Raw genomic sequence first — 23,731 nt, 5'->3', positions numbered from 1 at the left:
CTCTCTACCTTCCGTGAGCACTAGAACTTACACTGATAAACAGGCCTGGAAGACAAGAAACGTCTCTTCAATCTCCCACACAGATGGGAGAGGATCAATCCTAATCAGGATTGAGAGAACAAGAGGCACACAAACTGGGTGGCATTGCTCAGCAACAGGCTTGGTGACTTCTGGCACATTAACCCCAAAAGAAATGAGGAAGCTGAAGCTCAGGGCAGTGTTAGAATGCCTACCCCAAATGGCCATTTTGAGCATTAAATCCTGTCTTGGAAAATGCTCACCAAATGCTATTGATTGCCCTTCCCACACCTAGTCCACCGATCAGTTCAGAGGACTTCAATCGTTTCATTTAGACGAGTTTGTTTCTCAAATGGATAACAAACGCTCCGAAAATGAAATCCGTTTCCTCTGCCTTGCACGCATGTCCTACACAGAGTAGGTTCTCGAAGGCTTGCTGAACTGGAGTTCTTAGTGTAAACTCCAGTAGTCCTGTGTGGGCAGAGCAAGTAGATCTCGTGATAAGGATCACAACTCAGTGTTACACAGCTGAACTACACTTTCTTCACCCCAGGTGCCCCTAAAATCTACCCACTGGTCAGAACCTCAGGACCACATGGACACAGAGAGAACTCGTGTGTGTAACTCACCACCAGGCTGAGAGCGGTTTCCTTTGCTCTTCTTTTTTTTCTCCTTCTTGTCCTTTGGCTTTGCTAACCCAAATAGGCGGGTGGAGGCGGAGGCCGACACTGGGGTCTGGCTCTGTCCCTCTGGTACTTTGTTTGTGTGGCTGGTTGAACTCAGTATGTGAAAAGGTCCCTTATCTTTGTGTGTCCGAGAGATGCTGTTCCGTTTTGGGGACAAAGGAAGTTCTGGGTCCAATGGCCCCGATTTGGCTATCGAAGGTGCAGATGGCAAGGGGGACTCCTCAGCATTGGGAAAGAAGGCTGGAATCTTCATCAGCTTGGTGTGTTGATGTGAAACCTGCACGTGTTCAAGAGAAGGGGTTAACTTAGAGGTCATCAGCATCCCTGGTACCCACTCAAACGCTCGCTCGACTGAACGCTGTGTCAGGTGGGTGTCTGACCACTTCCTGGGACCCCAGAACTCACTATGAAAAGGCTCAGGGACTTTCCCATTTCATTTACTGCCCTCCTCCAAGCAGTATCTATGAAAGTGTTCAAAATCATTTTTATTATGTGTACGTAATATCAGTATCATGAAGAATTACTAGTGTATCTAATATGGCAGCTTAGAAAAGAACTCCCCTTCCTTGAAGAAACAAGGCAAGCTGCTTATCTTAAGACTGATTTACACAGGGAGGTAGACATTTCAGGGCAAAGAGATTACAGGAGCACGTTCAGGTTAGAGGGTAAATGGAAGAGTAGAGGGTAAATGGAAGAGTGGAGCATATATCAAGAACCTAAGCAAACGTTCAATCAAAGATGGACAGGATCGGCCTAACCTGAGCTCTCAGTTGCCTCAGGGGCTTGCTTTGTCACAGCCCAGTTGATTTTGCTGGGATGGGGTATGATTGATCACTGTGGCATAGAAAGAACCTTTGGCTGCTTCCCACCATATTTTTGAAAACCTCTGCAGGCAGCTAAAACTGCCCCTTTGGAAGATGTCAGTTTAAGTTTCTTTCATGGTCCACAGTTAATCAAACAAACAAATGGCAGCAGGACAGGCAGAGCTGTATAAACCTAGGCTCCATCTGCCACCCACAGTGTCCATGTTTCAGTTTAATCAGGGAACACCACCAACATGCAGTGTGTTGAATAACCAAAAGCCTTTCCATGTATGTGGCAGCTATAGAAAAAGTTTTATCAACAGTTGTAAGGTATATCAGGAATTAAGCAAAGGGTCTGGCTCTCTGAACCCCTCAAGCATGAACATCATCCTTCCACAAGAGTCGCTGCTGCCTCCCAATTCATTTGGGAGGTGGGCCTGTTCCTCTGTAACTGACCCCTGCCTGTCTACAAAGTGGATTCTTTAACACCTCTTTCATTAGGGCCCTTTACTACAGTCTAGTGATCACAGGCAACAGAGGCCCTGGGGGTTCCTTTCTCCTTGTTTCCTTTCCCCATCAGCTTAACTAATAGTTCCTCCAGGGCAGGGCCCTGGCTGAGGTGTGAGGTGGTTGCTCTGGCCACGGAGGCTGCCTGCCATCTGCTCAGAAGTGCCGAGGCTACTCTAGCCTAAGCTGATGGTGGCATCAGTCTAGCTCCAAGTGGCCAAAACACCCCACCCATTTCTATTCGCCCCATCAGCCCCTTAAGAGATGCAAAAAAGGAAAGACTTCCTTCCTCCTCCCTCATTAGCGTAAAACAAATATTCTGTAAGAAAGGGTGTATCTCTGCTTTCTTATGGTGCTTATTATACAGAGGGTTCTGAACTCACGGCAGTCATTAACTAGCCATCACAGTCACGGATTAAGAAACCCGCCCCCCTTTTCTATGACTTGGCTCAGAAGAGAACTCTGAAAGGAGGGCAGAAAACGCCTCTATACCTGGCAGACGTCCCGTTCTATCTGCCTCTGGCTGAGCCGCTCTGTGTCTCGCCTCAGTTGCTCCTGCTCTCTCTCGAGCTGTTTCTGGGCAGTGCGCAGCCTCTCCAGATCATACTGGTATACAACCTTCTTCTGCTGGAGGTCCTCACGGTCCTTTTCTAAGTCCTGCTGCCCATGCTGCACCTTCTCCTCCCACAGGGCCAGCCGGGCCTCGCGCTCCTGCAGCTCCCTCTCGCGGGCCTCCCACTCCCGCTCGCGCTTGCGCTTCTCCTCCAGGTGCTGTGCTTGCTGCTTCTGCAGGTTGGCCAGATCCTGCCGCTGCTTCTCCAGGCTGCGCTGCTTCTCTTGCTCAACAAGAGAGCTGGGGCGGGATAAGCTCCGCGTGAGCGTCCTCTCGTTCAGCATCAGCTTCTGGTCCTCAATGTAGCTGTCTTGCTGTAACACCACACCCTGAGGGAGACACATGGAGGAGAGAGAATGCACCTCTGGCCCAGGATGAGAGCTAGTGTGCCTCATATTATGGGGGTACCAGTTACTTGAGGGGGGACTAGTTACTTAAACAGACTACAAATCTCCCCCAATTTTTTAACCTAGTCTGGTAGGAATGCCAAAGGTGCAGGGGATTGGTCACATGCTGTTTGAGGTCACTGACACTGCCTGAGGTGGGGTGAGTGCATTTTGGGAGGGAGGAGGTAGGAATGGGATAGGGTATATCTTTAAGAAAGGAAGTGAGCTCCTGGAATACCAACAGTGGCTGATTTAGAAGGGCTCATCTATCCAAATGCCACATGGAGATAGGGAGTATATAAATTTACATTAAAGGCTATCTAGATTGAAATGACCACCTAAATGCAATTTTATGGGTATCAAACAGTATCTGGAGTCTACCATTTGTTCATCAATTTCAGTCTTATAAGGTAGATGGTGCTGCCCCTGAGTTTCACAATTCTTCTCACCAAGAGAGTTGTCTAGAATGAGGGCCCCACTTATCCATAAGCCACCCGCTTCCCTTTACTGTTTTTTTCTGAACATATAAGTCAAAGAATAAAAGATAGAGCCGTGTACCTTCAAAGTGCTAAGGAGTTCGTGGAGATGAACGATGCTCTGGATAACTTGCTGCAAAAGAAACAAAACAGACCAGTCATTTCAGGGGCTGTATGAATTTCAGAATACATCACAGAGTGGCAATTTGACAAGATAACTTCCTTAAAATACAGCAAGGTGGTTGCATATTGATGGAATATTTTCAAATTGAAAGCACCCAAGAAAGTAAGCAGGTACAAGTAGCCAAGAAAAATAAAACAAGGCCGAACGAAGCAAACCGCATGTGTGGGAGGGACTCAGTACTCATTAAAATGTAAAGATTCATGTTACAGAACAGAAAGTTCAGAAACAAGTAGCATTTGTAATCAATGGAAAAGGAAAGAACATTCAATAAGTTATTCTGAGAAAATGGGCTAATCCTTTGGAAAAAATTTAGTCAGAAGTCTGGCTCAACAACAACCACCAAAAAACCCATTCAAAAGGATTAAAATGTTAAGTGTAAAAAGGAACCATAAGAGAGCTAGAAGGAACCATAAGAGAGCTAGAAGAAAATATAAGAATGTTTTCTGGTCTTGAAATGGGGGAAGGCTCTTCAAATGCAGAAATAATTTTACCATGTAGAAATGTAAAATTAAAATTAAAAGGCAAAGGACAAACTCAAACAGAAAGTCATGAAAAATATATTTAACTAAAAAACTCTCATAGACCAATTAAAAAAAACTCTAGTCAATAAATAGGCAAGGAACACAAACCAGCAATTTACAAAAGAAGAAATAAAATGGTCACATAAGATTCAACCTCATTTGAAATCAAATAAATCCAAAATAAAACAAACCATATGAACTTATCAAATCAACAAAATGGCAAAAACATGCAATGTTGTGAAAGTAAGATGAAAATGGATATTCTCATACCTGACAGGTAGGGATAAACATTGTATAACCTCTTTTCTAGAGAGTCATTTGGCATGTTGAGGAAATAGATGTGTAAAAAAATGTGTAAAATGTATACCTAAGGATGTTCTTGGCTGCATTATTCAAAAGGAAGAAGAATGATCAGAAAAACTAAATTATGGCATACAACAGAATTATATGCAGCCATTGAATAGCATGTTTTGGACATACATGCCCTGGGGAAATGCTTATATGTGTTAAAAAAAAAAACAGGATACAAAAGTTTACAAATTGTGTAAAACTTTATATTATTCATACATACAGACATTTACAATATGTCGTATATAAGAAAAAAGGCTGGAAATATAAACACCAAATATTTAACTTAAGTGATTTTCTACCCTAAACCTGTAATCCTTTTACAGTACTTAAAAAAAATCATTTTAAAACAAAACAAAAAAACTCAACCAGGCTTAGCTCTTTTGAGGATACCCTGACACCTCATTTAAGTTTATTCTTAAATGGAAGTCACAGCAGACCCACTCACTCTAACTGATCTTCTACAGTATGTAATCCATCCTGGAATGCCTGAAAAAACAAATGGGTCTTGTACTATTTCTTAAACTGACTATTCTCACTAAATATAGGGCAGAAGTTGCAAAATGGAAAAATAAACTAATTTCCAAGCAGCAGATATGGAAAGAAAACAGTCTGTGTGAGGCCAGGTTTATTTCATTTAAGGCCAAAAAACACTGAAGGGGATTCTCTCAGGACATCATGGTATTTGTACTTCCATGTCAACAAACAGAAAACAATATCCTCTGTTTTGGGGGGAAAGATAACCTTAAAATTTCAAAACAATGCTCCTCAGAGATTGAAAATATGTTAAAAGCAAGAAAAAAATGCAAAGAATATCCTTGATATTCCCAAAATATACCCCGAAAAGCAACCACCCTATATTCTAAGTCCAGTCTACTTACGCAGAAAATGACATGCTTGGGGTCAAGTAATTTTGGGAATGGTAGTAACCTGGGGATGATGTCATGAGAAGGAATCAAGGAGGGCAGGGAGACCAGTGGGACATAGGCAGTGCTCCTGAGGCTCAGTGGAACACAGTTCAAGGAAGGTGGGAAGGAGTACTGGAAGAAATTATGTACAATTATCCACAAGTTAATTTCCCATGTTCCAACCTCACAGCTTTTGGCATCAGGTTTGTGTTACAGGAAGACTTGCTACACATTCTACTCAATGTGCTTAGGCAAAAGAAATGAGCAGGGAGGCTCCACACGCCTGCTGTTTAGAGAAAGTGGACTAAGAAAAAGAGGCTTCTCAAGGTCGGAGAATCAGAGGCCATTTTAGTAGGCACTACCCTTCCTAGTAAAATTTCAAGACAGTGCCTCAGGGCCAGGGCCAGGGCAGGGCAAAGGAAACTGACAGTGGTACTGAAGATGAACAGGTTACAGCTAGGAGTCCATTTGTAACAACGTTTGAGTATTCCTAACAAATATACTCTGTTAAATAGCATATAATGTCCTTACCTCGCTGTTTCTTTTAAGCATAAACACCATGTTAGCATTTCCACCCTATGAACAAAAAACATGCATTTAAAAAAATGAAGATCCTGTTGTAAAAATTATATTCAACATGTTTCTACGTTATGTGGTGCTACCTATAGTATTCTACCTTAGCATCTCACTGCAAGATAAACTCTCTCCAGTCCTATGAACTCTGATGTTGAATGTTACCAAAGGCTACAAAGAAAATCAGGCTGGTCTGGGGCCCTCAGACCAAAACACTTAATGAAATTTGGGTCCCGCCAGTGCAGTGTAGAACATAAACACAGTGTCCTAAGCCAAAAATGCCGACAGCCAATAAAAGGAGGTGTGTGTTGGTGTTCTATTTGTACTGTTTGTTTTAAAAATGAAACAAAAAGTAAAGTAGGAATTAAAAACAGCAAGTCAGACATCCAAAACAAGATCAAAGCAGAGGAATTTCAAAGATTATGAATTCAGAGGGAAGTGCCGAGGTCACAGACAGTGTTATTTTAGAAAGAAATACCTTCTTCAGACCACTATCGGATTCTGTTCTCCTAAGATCTTGGCCATCATCTCCCTCTTCCTTCTCACCTCCTAAACAAACAGATACATCAAGTGAGTTTTCTTTTTTTCTTTGTTAAAGTTGTGAAACAGACTGACCAAAAAATGGATACAATATAATATAGGTTAGGGATATATTTCTGAAGTCTTCTAATGCCCAATATGGAAGTCAACTGGCGGCCAGTGATTATCAACAATTTTATTGATGCGTAAGGAAAAGGTATTACCCCTATGGCTACAGCTTAGGTGTGATACCAGGAAATCCCTATTACTCACAAATGAAAGTTCTTTCTTCTTGGGTGTTTTAGCAGCTAGGTACATAATAAGATCTCATTAAAAACTGAACACAGAGGAGGTGGGGGCCTTTGAAATACAGGTCATTTTGGTTGTGTGTGACAGTCAAGGATTGCCTGTAAAAGCACATGAATTAAAAAACCAGCTACCTTTTGAAGCATTCATCTGATGGCTGTCAAAGCCTCCAAAGGTCTCTGCTCTCCGGGGCAAGGACACAGGGCCCACCATGCCCTCTTGTTCAACAGGGCTGCTGACGGCCTGCCCCAGAGTGCCTCCCAGGCCTCCACTCATCAAACCCTGAAGGATCTCCACTGGAAAAAAAGAAACACGCCAAACCAATATCTCACCTTTCAATGAAGAAAACAAATCTCTTGGTAATACAGAGTATGTAGAGGAAGCATGAACAGAAAGTTCTAGAAGAGGGACTAGGTGGCTTCCTTTGCTCAGAGGAGGTCTCAGCACATGTGTTTTAGATGGAATCTTCTGGAAACAGAGATTAGACCTTCAGCCTTATTTACAGTGAGCCCAGGAAATCTGGGAAGGCAGAGTATTTCACTCAGAGAAGCGTGGCTTCTCAAGTCAGACCAGCGGTCATATTCTAACTCCTGCTGTGAGATCTGGACGAGCTAACTTATCTTGTCTTGAATGCAAAATGAAAACAATGATCTTTCACAGGACTGTTGTACAGATTAGAAATAGTACATGTTAAGAGCCTAGCACAGTGTTTAAAACAAAACAATTTTAAAAATGGTAGCTAAGAAATTCCAGGAAGATGGTGGCAGAGGTAGAAGCATAGTTTTTGGATCTTTTCTTCTTTGTAAAACAAAACAAAAAGCCCAAGGACAACATTTGAACAAAACCAAGGTGTGCCCTCCAAAAACAAGAAGGTAGGGACAAAACAACAGCCACAGGTCTGCAATCAGCTTCTGTGGGACAAGCAGAAGGAAGCAATAGGGCAGACCCAAGAATTAACCCCAAAGCAGCCAATGGGTATACCCTGGAAAGTATGGTGGTCCTATACGAGAACATGCAACTAAAACTGGCATGGTTTTTGCCCACTCCAATAGTGAGTGAGTTCCAAGGGCTTAGAATAGTTTAGCATCTGAATTTCTGAATCGCATTATCTTGGGTTCTTTTCTAGGGCAGGGACCTCTACAGAGGAGAAAGTGCTGAAAGTGAAATAAAAATTGAGCAGGACAGGAACAACTGAGATAAAGAACAAGGGAAAAAAGGTCCAGAGGAAATGAGGGAGGGAAACAGATCCAGGAAATCTCACAAGCCGTTTTTTAAAAACATCATATAAAAACAACAGAAGAGTCCCATGAAGTGTTAAAAGCTATGGAACTAAGTCTCCTCCTAAAAATCTAGGAAACTAATGTCACATGAAAATGAGCAACAGAATAATCAAGATCAAATCCCATACAAAATAAGAGAAAGAAGCAGTGTAATCTCCCTACATATAATAAAAGTGCATCAGAAAGATATGTCCATAAAATAAATGAGTTAAAAACAGTAAGAAAATGGTTTAAGACATGGAAGAATGTAAGAATTAGAGAAACACAGAAATGAAGTGGCAGAACTCAAGAAAGAACTGCAAATAAAGCTAAACTAGACTACAAGAACCAATAAACCCAACAGAAAATCCCTTAAGAAAACGGGTGACAGGGAAGAATATTTAAACACTGAAAAGATGGAAAGAAGAGATAAGTGTTCAAGAGAAGTAACAAATATTGAAAATAGGTAAAGATCCAACATATGGATAATGGGAATTCTTTCAGAAAACCACAGCAAAGGAACAGAAAAAATATTAAAAACTGACATAATTTAGGAAAACTTTTCTGAAATCTGAAAGATAAGAAATCACACATTGAAAGAAAACACTGTTTACCTGAGAACATCAACTCAGAATAACTAACCCCAAGGCATATTGTAGTAAAACTACTTGGATTTAGAAAGAAATTCTTTGGGCATCTAGGCAAGACCACTTGACCTACAGGAGGAAAGCAATATTATCTCTCACAGCAAGATTTTATGCCAGGAAAAAAACAATTTTTTTTTTTAAGAGTATTTAAGATATTCAAGGGAAGAAAATGTGAACCAAGGATTTTATATCTAGCAGAACAAACTTGCAAGCATAAAGAGCACCGAGTATCATCAACATGCAAGAAGTTGGGGAATGGTCTTCTCATAAGCCTTTCCTGAGACATCTACTAGAAAAAAAGCTTCAGACATCCAAAATGATTGCAAGGACATTGGCATAAGAACTGGTAGTAATCATTTATGTTTACTTGTAGAATGAATGCTATAGGTTAAGTTTAAAAGGCAATGTACAGTACATTATGGCTATATGTTGATAATGTAGATAAAAGTATAACTATGAAAAGAAACAATGAGGATAGCATATCAAAACTATTATTTGGCAGTAGTATTTTGATACTATTGTATATTAAGGTGGGATAAACCAGTGAGTACAGGCTATTCTAATTCTGTTACGTGTCCTTGAGAATGAGATTTCGCATGGGGTTAAGAAAGAAGATACAGATTTAGCAAAGAAGTTAAACAAAGACCACTAGGGTCCTGTCAAAAAGACTCAGGAGCCAAACTGAAGAGGTTTCTAGTAGCAAATATGAGACATTTTGAGCTTTAAATAAGGATAAGATTGCAATGGCTTGAAACTCAACAAATATGTTTAAATTTATGAGTTCATAATATATTTAAAAAAAAATACTGGTCACCTTCAGAGGATGACCCAACCCATTTTATTATCTTAAAAACTGGTAAATAAAAGGGGAAAAAAACCATCAAGCATTTACTCTTGTATCTTGTTTTCCTATATGTCACAAAGAGACAACTGGATAGTTTGTACTGCCTCATGGAAGAACATGACACTACCGAAAGCTTGCCAAAGTGATCAAATATAAGTAATCAGGTTTTTGGAACCAGTCACCAATTTGAAGGAAATAAAGAATATGGAGGAACAGGAGAACTAACCCATGAAAGAAACTCAAGCAGTGGGAGACTACAGGACAAAAAGCTCAGATTCTTCATAGACAAACTGCATGGAATGGTGAGGAGACTGTAAATTACGAATCCTAAAAGGCATGTCAAAAACATGAGCGAGACTGAACTACAGTGTCAAAGAGTAGACCTGGGTGATAAGAAAGTAATGATTACTATAAAAGTCAGGATACCTTTGGAGGGAGGGAATGTGGAGGGACTTACAGAGTGGCTGGCCAGATTTAATTTTTGACTTAGGTAGTGGTTTACAAGGATGTTTACCTGATCATTTATAATTGTAGATTTCTGTATTTGTGTTTTATTTTACAATAAAAAAGCAAAAACTGGTACTAGTGTATAAACCACTTGGAAGGAGATGGGGAAAGGGCAATGTTTAATGTGAATTACCCTCATTAATTGCACTTTTCATTAAAGGTCCTCCTTTGAGAGCTTCTTCTGTGTTGGAGCGGAAAAGGATTCTAGAGCTGTGAGTTGGGGAGCAATCCTCTGGCAAGGGAGTGCTGCACTCTGTCATGTCCCGGAAAATCATCTCTTTTTCTTCCAATAGGAGTAAGATCTGCTGGTCCTTTTGTTGAAGTTGTTCTGCAGGGTGATGGAGGAAAAGAATCTGGTGATTTGATTGGTGTTTAGCATTACTACATGATCAAGACATGAGCGCCACCTTGTGGCAATTTATGGAAAGGGAGCGGACAGAACAACTTTTTTTCCCCTTTGTTTACGCATCATCAAGAAGGATCTCAAGTTTCTGTTCGGTAATTTCTACTTGGAAAACTATCCCAGGTCTTTCTAGGCCAGCACCTGAATTTGTGATGTAAGTCTTCTGACAAATCTTCATTCTATTTCCACTCTCTTACCCCCTGGTTCATTTCTCAATTGCTTTCTGGCTTTTGACCTTCCTTTTCTGGGCCACTTCTCTTTCCAAGGCAACAAATTCTATAAGGTCTTTTATTTGATCTTTCCAGCCCTGATTACTTTCTCCTTTTGAAACTGTTTCCCTTCTCTGCATTGGTTCTCTTCCTACCATTCCTTCTCAGGGGATTTTATAGATCTGTCATCTTAAATAGAATATGTGAGTTCCTCTTGGTTCTTTTTGGACTGCTTTCTATATTCTATACTTCAAGTGCTTTCTTCTTGGCAATCTCATTCACTCCCCCATGGCTTCAATTACTTGTTAGATGCCGGCAGCTCACAAAACAGCATCCCAAATCCTACCCTCTATTTTGAGTACTAGACCACTGGGTTTAACTGTCATCTCTACTTAGATGCCTCATTCTAGCATATCAGACACCAATCTTTTCTCCATCCTTGTCATCTCACCCCATCCCTTTAGCCTGTGATCTCTTCTTCATGCAAAATCACCTTTACCCTCCAGGTTACTGAAGCTGGAACCCAATTCCTCACTGTGTAACGTCACCACATCCAGCTTAGAGGAGTCTGGTGACCTTATTTCTCACCCACACCCAACCTCCACTTATCTGAAGACATAATTTTTTCAGATGTAGCTCATGTGTCAGCATCTCTGTGAGATTCACCAAAGGAAGAATTAGTGGGGGCCCCCACACTTAACACGTATGTGCTCATGGTCTAGCAAACCACTCTGGGGCCCATTGTTTAGGTCTATCTCCATTGCTAGAGTGTGAGCTTCCCAAGGGCAGGCACTCTGTGAACGTACAGAACAGTGGCAGGGGCTACTGAATAAAGTTGAGGGTTGGCAGGAAGTTTAAAACAGATTAATTTGGAGAATTTTTTTCCTCAAATACCTTAGCTTTGACCATGAATCTTGGGAAATTATTCCGTGACATAGTACAAAGAATGTCACCAGGGCCCAAGAACACTGGTAACTGAGACAAGAGAATCAGTGCCCTCTTGTGCTCAGACACATTCTTATAGCCATTCTTTACCAGGACACATGTCAGCTCAGACTTGGCTTCCTTTCGGTTAAAAGCTATTCATCTGTTTACAAGTACTTCGGGGACAGCTTAGGAACCGTGAAGCAGCAAGCAACTCTGGAAACCACTAGCAGTCTTCTGCGCCACAGACATTCCACGGACAAGGGTCTCAGGCCCCTTCCAACAGCATTACCTTTTAATTCCCGGGCTTTGGTGTCCAACATTTTCTTTTCTTCCTCATTCTCACTAGGGATTCCTTCGTCCTCATCTCTGTTCCTAAAAGAAAAAAACACCCAAAACAAACAATTCAGAAGATGTCATTTGCTGTCATTTGCTTTGGTCAACGGAAGGATGGGCTCTGGTGCTTAACGTACAGGGTGTTTATCGTATCCTGAATGATCTGAATCCAGCTGTTTCGTTCCTCCTTGGAGCTGGCATGGACTTCCACCATCTCTGGATCTTTCATCCCCATGCTGATCAGGAATAACCCTTTCTCCTCATGGGCTACTTCTCTTACAATCAGCTTCTTCAAGGAGATTACTGTTGATTTCTGGTCCTGGGAGAGGGCAGATATAAGACACAGATATAATATCTAACTTGTATGGGCAAGTGCTAAGATAAGACCACACGATACTGTATGGTATGTGATTTCACAAATAATGGCAAGTTTTCGGATAAAGAGAAATTTTCCAGCATCTAATTCAAACTCTATCAAATAGAAAAAGATCTCCAAAAGAAAAATGATAATTTATGGTTATAAAAACTCTAGTTGGGTTTTCTACGTGATGAATTCTCTCACGTTCCCCAAAGAATCCTCTCAGCAATATTATAAATGAGAGAGGCTTATGAGTCCTAATGTGTGAGAAACACACCAGTGACAAATGTCCCAGGCACTCAAAGGATTGTGATGGAGCAGAAAAATAATTTTTGAGGGGGTATAAGAAACTACACAGAGGAATTTGCTGAGTCAGTTATAATGTAGTGTTTATACTTAATACCTAGCTGTTTTTAATACAATTAACTACAATCAGAAAGGAATAACAATTCAGCTTACCAATGAGGCAAAGATGAATTTCTGGTCTTTTTCTTGAAGGAAAACTAAAATATCAGTGAGCAGAACTGCTTGAACCTCTGGAAAGTGGAAATGGGGGAAGGAAAGAGAGAATAATGACTACTTAAAAGTTATCCACAGTCAGAAGGGCTTGTATCAGAGGATCATTCACCAATATAGCCCATTAGGGCAAATCACCACCAGAGATGACACTCTGCCAAGGCAAGATCCAGATCTGGTCACTAGGATTTCAGAGGCATTTTTAAATGGGACTTATCACCAATGCTTTATCTGGGGAAAGTTCAAGTACTCAGTTCTGAAAAGATCATCCTGTAAGAGGCAATAATTAAAGTTTGAATGCTGGACTTCAACAGAGGTTAAATAGCAACATACTCCACAAAATACTCAGGTCATAATAATATTTCTCACTTCTGACCATAGAAATGGGGAAGGCATGAGATAGCAGACAGAAAAGCTGTGAAAAGGTAATGTATAAAATATCAAAGTCTAATAAAAGATAGACTTTCTCCACACCCTGGAGTTACGAAGAATGGCTCACACAGGCCCTCCGGCTTCACAGGTCCACATGAATACAAGGGCTCCGCATCAGGAAAACAGCCTTCCCCTTCTTCTCCATGCAAACCAAACTAACATCTTTGGGTGGATCCAGGAACCAAAAAGATCCCACAAACCCACTGTCTAATTCTATAGGAGTATGGAGCCACATTTCTCATTATCTTGGGGACAAAGTTTAACATCTCTGGAGATCAGCCACCTGACAGGCTGGAACCTACGGATCACCACCACCATGTAAAGTGGAGCAAGAACAGAACTGATTTATATAGCCCCTCCTTGGCAGACTCTCCTGGCCTTTTTTCTGAAAAACAACCTCTGCTATAACTGGAGTCCCTTTCTGTGTAATTAAATGCAGTTATGAAGAAAACAGAAGCAGCAAGGAGTTCTTATTTTTCAGCTTATCCCACAGTAATTTTCCATGCATTATCATTAGTTTTGACAGTGTTTTTTTTTAATGTTTATTTTTTAATAACTCAGGTGCCTACCCCCACCCCTCCAAAGTTCTAAAACTAGAGTTTCAACTTCACTGGATCCTGAGGTTAATATGATCAGTGTCAGTGGATCAGACAAAAACAATCCCACCTCTTTCAAAAGGTGCCCAATCCAATACTGGGTGTTCTTTGCCTAAGTTCATTTGTGAGTGAAAATGACTCAATACCAGCTCCTATCTCCATTGGAGGCATTTCAGGCCAGGAAACCTATCATTCTGCCTTTAGTCTGATCACAAGTTTATTCCAACAGCTGGGATCTATTAGTTTTTATTTGGGGAATAAATAAACTGCTAAAGTGCTGGCTCCAGGCAACAGCAGCTCTAGGAAATTGAGGTTCTTACAAGACAGGGCCAGTATTTCAGACTCCAAGAGGCAATGTGGAAAGAGCCCTGAGCTAGGGTTCTCAGAACATCACAGAATATTAGGGCTGGAAGGAAGCAGCCTCAGGGATCATTCAGTCCAGCTCTGTCATGGGCAGAGAGGCACACAGTGGTTGGCGGTGGAAAGGGACTTTTCTCTGAAATTACGCACGTTCTTTCTGTCATCATGCCCTGCCTTTCCATGCTCAGACTGGCTATTTCTCAATTCACTGCAACATTCTTGTTTCTCTGTCACCAATCTCTCCTCATTCCTGTCTACATTCTAAAATTGACACTAGTTATTGCACTAAAAAAATAATCTAATTTATCTCTTTCCTGCCTAAAGGCCTCTATTTTGAACCTGTTCATCGCCCCACTTCTATCAGTATTAGCAATTATATACTTCTTAGTCTGAAGTCTACACCCCATTACAATCTGGCCCACCCCAGTTTCTTCAGGCTTATTTCCCACTGTGCCTGCCCAGCCTCAAGGCTGTCTGAGAGCCCCACTGCCTCCCCTCCCCACATGGGCCAGACCTTTTCACCTCTGGGCTTCCGTACCTACTATTCCCCACCTCCTGACCTTCCTGCTTGTCACTCTCCTCTTCAGTCCGAGACTTAACTGTAATGCCACCACCTTTTAGTCCTTAGAAAATTCTCAGGCAGTTCTCCTAACCGCATCTCCTGACACTTACGTCACACCTCTATTCTAGCACCTATCATACTGTAGGTCAATTACCTCTCCACTAAGCTCTTTCTTCTCATCCCAACTTCTGAGTAGGGTGTCCTGCTTCATTCATCTTTGAAACCACCTGGGGAATGACTGCCTGGGACCTCTTACTATTTGATCTAAGCAGGGTGAGACTCTAGCTGAGGACTCTCGGGTATTCCCCAATAGCTGTTCCCTATGTCATTCCTTATACCTGAGAGATGAGAGAAGCACAAATTTCATCAAACATAGTTTTACATCAGTGGGGCTGACAACACTGGCTTAGACTGCCTCATGTATTCACCCACTGGAGCCAGGGAGAAGGCTACTTATGAAGTTAAAGCCATACTATAGGCTTATTTTTAAAAAAATCAAATGTGCAGACGGATTAAAAAACAAACCTCATAGCTTCCTTAACTTGATGTAGCTGACCATTTGAAAAGCAAAAATTAAAACCAAATGGAAAATGACTGTCTTCTATGATCTCTTTTGCTTTAGAGGAAGATCAAAGATATTAATACTGTAAATTTTAATCACAGAGTTAGCTGATGTGAGTTGAACTCATAAGTCTAACACTGTTGGAATGCTGCTGAGGACACAGCTCATTACATTACACACTGTCCTCTTCATGAGGCCCTGTGGGAGACATTTCTCTGAGGTCCAGGTGGCTGCAAATCCTCTCAGGTTTCTTCTGAAAAGATTTGTTTTTAATCTCAGAGAGTCTGTAAATTGTGATTGTGTTTCTAACGCCTTGTAATTATTTTTCCAGAGACCCCAACCTCAAAAAAACCCTCAATAGCAGCTTGCACTTTGTATTAATCTTATCCTTTGCTTTTAAAAAAAATCTTATTTCCCCTTTTCCTTGATTACTATATTTTATATGATTTTGTAAGCTATCTCAAACCAGTCCTTTTTGATACAAAATTAAGAATAATTAAATGATAGTTGCTTCTGGGTCATTTTTAGATCTGGGCTCTCAAGGAAAAATCTGGTCATGAATTTCTAACCAAAACATTTGGATTTTGCCTGCTCTCCTCAAGTACACACATAGAGCTTCAGACAAAAGTGAGACTTACCTTTCAACCGTCCTGCTGCAGTCTTCAGAAATACACTCCCATCCCGCACAAGCTTCTTCCGTTTCAAGTCCTCCTTGGCAAACATCTGACCGCTCTTCATCCTCATGATCGACTTGCTATCTGTCCTTGTATAAATCTCATTGAGACGTACTTTCTTTTCATAACTTGCCACTTTGCTGTCTACAGCTCCAATCACATCTTTCACCAGGCTCAGTGACTGAGCCAGATCTTCCTGCTCCACATCATTGTCTTAGAAGGAAAGAATAGTTCTGTTTTTAATGGATCCTTTCAGATAAGGGCAGGAGGCTCCACACCATCATTTTCCCTTTGTGGTTAGGCAACCAGAGTGAGGCCAACATTTTAAAGGTCATGTGCCTTTGCCTTTGTTGTAAGTTTAATTCTAAAGAAAGAAGTTTTCAATGATACAAGTAACATGCAATTATATACTTTGTTGGAACACAGGATGAACCAAACATCTTTAGGGAGGGAGGGTAGCAGAGAGAAACCAGTAAATCTGGTGCTTACTGGTAGAATTGGTCGGAATTATCTCCCAGTCTAGTATATAGGAGAGAAATAAGTTGTTCAGGTCATTGAAATTTTGATGGAATCAGCAAGTGGTCCCTTTCCTTCTTGCTAAGTCTGGTGACATAACATATCAAGTTGCCACTTGAGAAAGCTGATTTTAATACTAGAACATGAAACTTCCCTTCTGTGGGGTCTTTAGCGCTGCTGGACATAAGGAAACATAGTCAACTGGCACATAAGACTGAGTGAGAAAAGAAACTCACCTTTGGTACACTGCAATATTCTTTGGAATAAAACTGGATACTTGGTGATTCGCTGGGTTACAAGCAATATGCACTCTGGGATTCCAAGCCGCCTTACCACCGAACTGCTCATCTTCTTCTGCAAGGGGGTTAAAAAAATAGGGACTAAGTGAGGAAGAAGTTTCTAGCAAAAACCAACAGTGACATATGGCTTTGACAAATTATAGGGATGTTCATGTTTCACATCGATACCTTTACAAAGGCCTGAAAACGCTTATCCTTGGTATAAAGATCTTTGAAGTAGTTCACAGACTGGTTGTGCTGCCCACAAAATTTGCCATACGTCTTCTTTAAACGTTCCGCATTCTCACCAGAAAACTGCAGATAAAAGAGAACAGAAGTCATGCCAAAACCCAGGGCACTAAAGTCTAATTACCATTTTGTAAAAAGTTTCCAGTCTATTTTTAAAAGCCAAGAATGCTTCCTCACAGATCTCTCCAAAAGAGTAAAAACTTAAACACTGTGAGTAGGAATGTAAAATGATGTAGCCACTTTGGATAACAGTTTGGCAGTTCCTCAAAAGATTAGAAATAGAGTTACCATATGACGTAGCAATTCCACTCCGAAGTACTGAACCAAGGAAAATGAAAACATATGTTCATGCGAAAACCTGTACAACTGCATTCCCGGCAGCATTATTCGTAACAGCCAAAAGGTGGAAACAACTCAACTATCCATCAACTGATGAGTGAATACATAGAACATGGTTCATCCATACAATGGAATTACTCAGCTATAAAAAAAAAAGTGAAGTTCTCATACATGCTACAACATGGATGAATCCTGAAAACATTATGGTATGTGAAAGAAGTTGGTCACAAAAGATCCCATACTGTATGTATGATTCCATTTATATGAAATGTGTATCTAGAGAGACAGAAAGTAGATTAGTATTGTCTAAGACTAGGGGGTGGGAAGGGGAGATGGGAAGTGACTATTAATGGGTAAGGAGTTTCTTTATGGGGTGATGAAAATGTTCTGAAATGGATTGTGGTGATGGTTGTAATACTCTGTGAACATACTAAAAACCCAGTGATTTGTATGCATTAAATGGGTGAACTAGATGACATGAATTATGTCTCAAAGCTGTAAAAGCTAGTGAAAACCTTACAGAAATATCTATGTACTATGCAGATAAACAAAATGTGTTCTAACTTTCATTTGTGGTAAAGATTCTAATAGAACGAGAAGACTCACTGTGCTGGCTTGAATCTTTATATACCCCATAAACGACTGTGTTTTTAATCCACTCTTGTGGGAGCAGACCTACTGTAGGACCTTTTGATTAGACTATCTAGACAGAAATATGACCCCACCCATCCCAGGTGCGTCTTAATTAGTTTACTGGAGTCCCTAAGAGAGCTCAGAGCTGACACAGACCCAGACACTTGGAGATGCAGACAGAAAGACATTTGGGGAAGCTAAGTGAGAACGCACAGACGCTGAAAGAGAAAGCCACTGGAATCAGAAGCTGAAAGCTACAGAAACCCAGGAGCAAAGGACCAGCAGATGCTAGCCTTGTGCCTTTCCAGCTGACAGAAGTGTTCTGGACGCCATTGGCTATTCTTTAGTGAAAATATCCTCCTGTTGATGCCTTAGCTTGGACACTTTTATGGCCTTAGAACTGTAAATCTGCAACCTAATAAATCCCTTTTATAAAAGCCAATCCATTTCTGGTGTATTACATCCCAGCAGCTTTAGCAAATTGTAACACTCACTATGTAAGTTCTCTGTAAGACATTCAGTCTAAAAAATTTGACCTACGCCTCACTATTTCACTATCTGTTTACCCTACTTATCTCAGGCCAGGAGTCATAATTATTCTGCATGGTCCTTAAATCATTCCCAAATGCGTCCAATCTCAATGGGGTATTTGGTGGGATAAATCAAAGATACATAAGCAATGATTTTTACTGTACTAAAAATCTCTGGAGGTAACTCAAATCAATTTTTACCAAAAAACTTGAAAAAAGGTTCAGGGTAAATATTTACTCCAATAAGCCAATAAAGAAGCTAAGGCAGAGAGATCTTAAGTAATCTCTGCTCACACCATAAAGCAAGATCCCTGAAGGGTGATCCTAGCACCGGCACACAAAAACAACAGATGGATACCACGGGGCTAAAATATGACCTCTGCCCTCAAGGACCTCACAGGATGATGTGCATAAATACAAGAAGCTACAAACAATAATAGTAGTTGCGGTTGGATGAGGTACGTGGGCAGGTCTGAAGGCAACGAGAAAAGGCAGAGAGTGCTCTGGAAAATGAGGGAAGAGATAATTTAGGGAGAAAAAGTTCCCAGGTACAGAACTGGCCACTTTTGGGCAGTGACAATCTGTGACAGATATTGGTGTTAAAGCCTTTACTATACTTACATCTGCATTTATTTGATGGCATGCCTATTTTTAACCCTAGATGTGAGCTCCAATGCCTTATTCACCTTGGTAGCTCCACATGACACCAAGCAGGTGCTCAGCAAGTACTTGAAGAATGAATGAATTAAAGAATAAAATACATTAATGAATGAAGTAAGGGGTATGGGCTCAAGAGTACAAGAAGAAAATTTCCCAGACAGATGTTCCAGGAATGAAAAGCCTCTGCCTCCACAAAGAAGTAGGGATTTGCTGGGGAAAAACCTCTTATCAGATGTGCACGGCTTTGTCCATTAGGCTCTACGCTAGCAATGGTTTTTTCCAAGAAGGTTTTGAAAAGAAACATGAGAAAGTGTCTGTGACAAATACACCTGGAAGTATCAGATAAAATAATTTTCAGTTAAACTTTTTTTTTTTTGTAGAACTGAAACCATACTACGCCTTGATGAAAATAACAGCAACACAGATTTTACAGTCTTTTTTTAACAGATTAATTTCTTGTTTCTTATTCATCTTTTTGTACTCCAGGTGGTTTTAGATAAATGAAATCCTTTTGACTGAGGCAGAGAAAGAAGTTGAGATTCCTGAAAAATATTTTCCGATTTCTCATTTTCTCTTATTTTACTATACTGCTTCTGATGATGGTATAGAACTCTGAGGAAGAAAAACTAACTTTTATTGACTACCTACCAAATGGACTTCGTACTTTTATACATACATTGCCTTTAACTTTCTAAAATAACATTAGGAGAGAAAACCTACTATCCCCATTTTAAAGAAAAGGAAATCAAGGCTTGGAGAGATTAAATAAATTACCTAAGCTTACAGAGATAATAAATGGTAGAGACAAGAGGTGGATGCATGGCTATAGAACCCCAGAGCTTTGTTCTTTTCCCCACTTCACCCAAGAGGAACCTGAGCCTTTCCACTGCTCACCTGATTCACAAGCACATCCCCCATTCTCTTGATGAGAAAATTCTTTTCGCTTTTATCCACTGAAGACTCCTTCTTCCGCTCCAGGATCCTCTGAAAGAACTGGCTATGGATACTGATCAGCTCATCCAAACAGGGGAACAGCTTTTCCACCATCTGCTGCTCAAAGAGCAAATCTGTCACCATGCCCCGGCTGTACACATCACTCATGATCTTGAGCGTGCGGATGTGATGGAACTCAGTCTGCATGAGCTCTACAAGGGGGACAAGGCTCAAGGGTCAGTGATACTCTTTTGACAAGGATTCTCCTTCAAAGATCATTTGCTGCAGGCTTAAGGCTATTTAGAGCCCAATTTAAGCTGCTTTTTATCTATGTGTTCTCATCTTATTCCTCTATTTTTTAACTTGACCTAACACTATTTTCTGAGGATAGGCATGTTGGAGTCCACTAGTCAAATGGTGGCTTTTAAAGTGGTCTTCATTGGATTTAGTACCTCTCATATTTTACTGTATTCTTAGAAATGATTTGTGTTTAGTTTCTAGTGTAACTGAAGAACTAAATGGTATTTTCACAAGAGATTTTTCTAGGACTGCTACATAAATAAGCACTCACATATAAGTACAATATTCAATAGAACTAAAATAAATAGAGTGGGATGAAAAGGATATAGAGAAGACCACGTCTCTGTCTTCCAAAGTTTCTAAAGAAAACTTTTAAAATCAAAAATCTACTTTTCACAGCCTAGTAAATCACCAGATAAAAAAATGTTAAACAATGCAAATCAAATTATCAGCAGAGCAAAATGAAGATTCTCACCATAAATCACTTCTTGCCGTTTGACCACATCTTTCTTTTGTTGTTTAAGAAACTTGCTGTCCACTATCCGGCTCCAGGACTCTGCTTCTAGTTGTTTGGAATCAATCTCAAAGTCTCCCATTAGTTGTCCTTCATTCATGTCTGTACCTACTCCTCAAAATATCAGAAATCAGTATCAGAATCTTGGACCTGTAACTCCTAAAAAATGTTTGCTGGACTTTTCTCAGGGTGATAACTGATTTCAAAAGATAAAAATACTAAGCATTAATACAGGGTGCATATTAATGCCTGTTTAGGAGGGACAAAATCTATGGTCAAGACTTTGGTTAAGTTTGATAAACATCACAGAAATCAAAAGTGACTAAAACGTTAATCCTACATGACGTTATAACTAGAAGGTATCGGGTAAGTTTACATGTTTCAGAGAGCAGGCTTATAATTGTGCCTAGAGAGCTAGAACTGAATGTGTACAAAAATCTAGGGGAATAAACTACTGAGTATATTCACATTAAAATCAAATGACATCCTTCATTGGACCGATATCTAACAACTGGATAAGTCTGATTAGCAATTCATTATAAACCATTTGATGTTTTACAGTCAATTTAGAGATCAGTTAGGAGGAAGGACGAGGCAGGTATAATTATTCCACAAAGTCTTATATTCTAGGTAATGGCACATGTAACCCCAGGATGCATAAATACAGGTCACAACATCCTCTTACCCTCATCAGTAAGTGATTCTGTTGATTCATTGACCTTGCTGATTTTATTTAGTGAATCTGTTGAGTGAGATAGGAATTTCCAGGTGTTTGACATATTCTCATCATTGCCAACTCTGGGGACAACAAAAGAAGTACATACTGTCAAATACATTCTGGTGCACTATGGTTTGCTTTCTCTAATGAGTGTCTGAAAAATAAACTCTAAAATGACAGCTGGCTCTAAGTACAACTGAAGATAAAATTGCTTATGTTAGATACATGGCAATATGTAACACTATTAACAAAGGCAGGAAACATTTAACAACATTGCAAACTGACACTTTCAACTTTCTGAGCCTCAGGAATTTTTTTTTTTTTAATAGTAGGTAGCAAGGAGAAATCTCTTCCTTTAAACCATGTACACATTCTCTAAAACTCACTGCCTAACCACTACTTTTTTTGTTGTACCTTAAATAAATACAGACCTTCAAGCACTTATAATAAATCATATGCTTGGACTTTCTCAATTCCAACTCAGCAGCTAGCCTAATAGGTACCCAATAAATGCTTTTTTTTGTATGACACAAAAGCAAAAGTCATTTAAAATTTAAAATTTTATTTAAAGACCAACTCTTTAAAGCAACAATGTAAACAAACTTTGATAACATTTCAATCTTGAAAAGAAGGCCAGTGGAGATCATAAAAATACAAAGATGAACAAAACAAAATAAAAATACCTGATTTTTATTTTAATTTTTAAGTAGAAAGCATTAGCCAGCACAGGGATTAGGAGGTAAGAGACAAAAGGAGATTTTGCATCCTTTAGTTAAGAATTTTCCTCCAATCTAGGTGAAAAGAGATGCAAGAGATGTTCTGAGGCCTACATTTGAGATGACTTATTTACTTGATGGGAAGGCAGCACCTTACCCAAAGCAGCCAGTAACACATCATAATCAGCCCTGTGCTAACCACTTGACAGCCAAGGCCTGTATAGTCAGTGGACAACACAGCAACTTTTGGAGGGGATCACAAAAGGTATTCAGTGCAAATGAATGAGAGGGAACCTGACAGTAATGGCCCATCTTTCAACCCATGACACTGACCTAAGTGACAAGAATGGAAAACAGATTTTTAAAAAGTAACAAAACCATGGCGTCTTCTGAATAATAAGAAAGTGTAGCATCTGAAAATGTAAGTGGCTGCAACCAAAAATTCAAAATTAAATTTTTTCTTATTCCCACTTTTTACTTTGATTTAAGAAATCATCATTGTAGAACTCCTGTTCTTCAAAAGTGGGGCTGAATATGTGCAAAGGCCTAGGACAACCTGGCCCAATAATGGTGTTTAAGAAAGTTCACTATTACAAAATGGCAGCATGACAATGCGCCAAAAATTTAATCCCTATTCTCCTCATCTAATACTACCCAATTTATGAACCAATCCATTATTTTACACCTTTATTTCTAAAAGAAGGATCTTTTTGTAAAATGATATGACCGTGCTCTTGTTACATAGTTGTCAACTGTGCTATCTTTAAATACTCACTTACCCAGCAATGTTCTGTATAGAGACACTTTTGGAAAGTGAGACACTCTGCTGGGACCGTCTATTAGCAAACATTGGGATTGCAGTAGTTTCTTCCGCCAGTAGGACTGCTGACCGAGGGCGCTCCTTGGGCTGTGAGGCTGGAAAGGAAGAGAAGACACTAACTGAAGCATCACCTACCTATGCCCACCTATTACTAACTCATCTGACAATGCCAAATAGCAGCAAAATGCTTTAAAATAGATTTTTCCTGGAGATGCAAGTTGGCACAAAAACTCTACAGAGAACAATGTGACAGTAACTATTGAAAGTGTAAATGCATATACCTTCTGATCCAGCAATTCCACTTTCAACACATGTGTTTTCTAAAAGATACACTTGTATATGTGTAAAATGATACATATCCAAAATTATTCAAAGCAACACTGTCAGTAAAAGCAAAATATTAGAAATGACACAAAGATTAAAGTGCAGAAGAAAGTATATAACAGGCTCTATCAATTTTCTTTTTTTTTTGTTTTTTTTTAGCATGA

General features: G+C 40.0%; 1 protein-coding gene across 11 annotated transcripts in view; it reads right to left on the bottom strand.

Moving 5' to 3' along the window:
• AKAP13 (A-kinase anchoring protein 13) overlaps positions 1-23,731 on the bottom strand; it is a 405,703-nt gene that overhangs the window by 4,740 nt on the left and 377,232 nt on the right. For 7 of the 11 annotated variants that reach the window (XM_037832972.1, XM_037832977.1, XM_037832978.1 and 4 more), the window contains 17 exons: positions 23,203-23,338; positions 21,675-21,787; positions 20,951-21,103; positions 20,137-20,387; positions 17,021-17,146; positions 16,790-16,907; positions 16,002-16,250; positions 12,795-12,871; positions 12,115-12,296; positions 11,934-12,016; positions 10,239-10,433; positions 6,983-7,144; positions 6,502-6,572; positions 5,982-6,026; positions 3,572-3,622; positions 2,507-2,956; positions 648-981 (listed from right to left, as the gene is read on the bottom strand). In XM_037832972.1, coding sequence (XP_037688900.1) covers positions 648-981; positions 2,507-2,956; positions 3,572-3,622; positions 5,982-6,026; positions 6,502-6,572; positions 6,983-7,144; positions 10,239-10,433; positions 11,934-12,016; positions 12,115-12,296; positions 12,795-12,871; positions 16,002-16,250; positions 16,790-16,907; positions 17,021-17,146; positions 20,137-20,387; positions 20,951-21,103; positions 21,675-21,787; positions 23,203-23,338 — 2,796 coding nt within the window. The remainder of the gene's footprint in view (positions 1-647; positions 982-2,506; positions 2,957-3,571; positions 3,623-5,981; positions 6,027-6,501; positions 6,573-6,982; positions 7,145-10,238; positions 10,434-11,933; positions 12,017-12,114; positions 12,297-12,794; positions 12,872-16,001; positions 16,251-16,789; positions 16,908-17,020; positions 17,147-20,136; positions 20,388-20,950; positions 21,104-21,674; positions 21,788-23,202; positions 23,339-23,731) is intronic. The other 4 variants (XM_037832975.1, XM_037832979.1, XM_037832973.1 and 1 more) reach the window with 3 other exon arrangements.

The sequence above is a fragment of the Choloepus didactylus genome, chromosome 4 (genome assembly GCF_015220235.1).
Source record: "Choloepus didactylus isolate mChoDid1 chromosome 4, mChoDid1.pri, whole genome shotgun sequence".
NCBI classification, from domain to species: Eukaryota; Metazoa; Chordata; class Mammalia; order Pilosa; family Megalonychidae; genus Choloepus; species Choloepus didactylus.
This window is presented reverse-complemented; position numbering and strand designations above follow the sequence as displayed.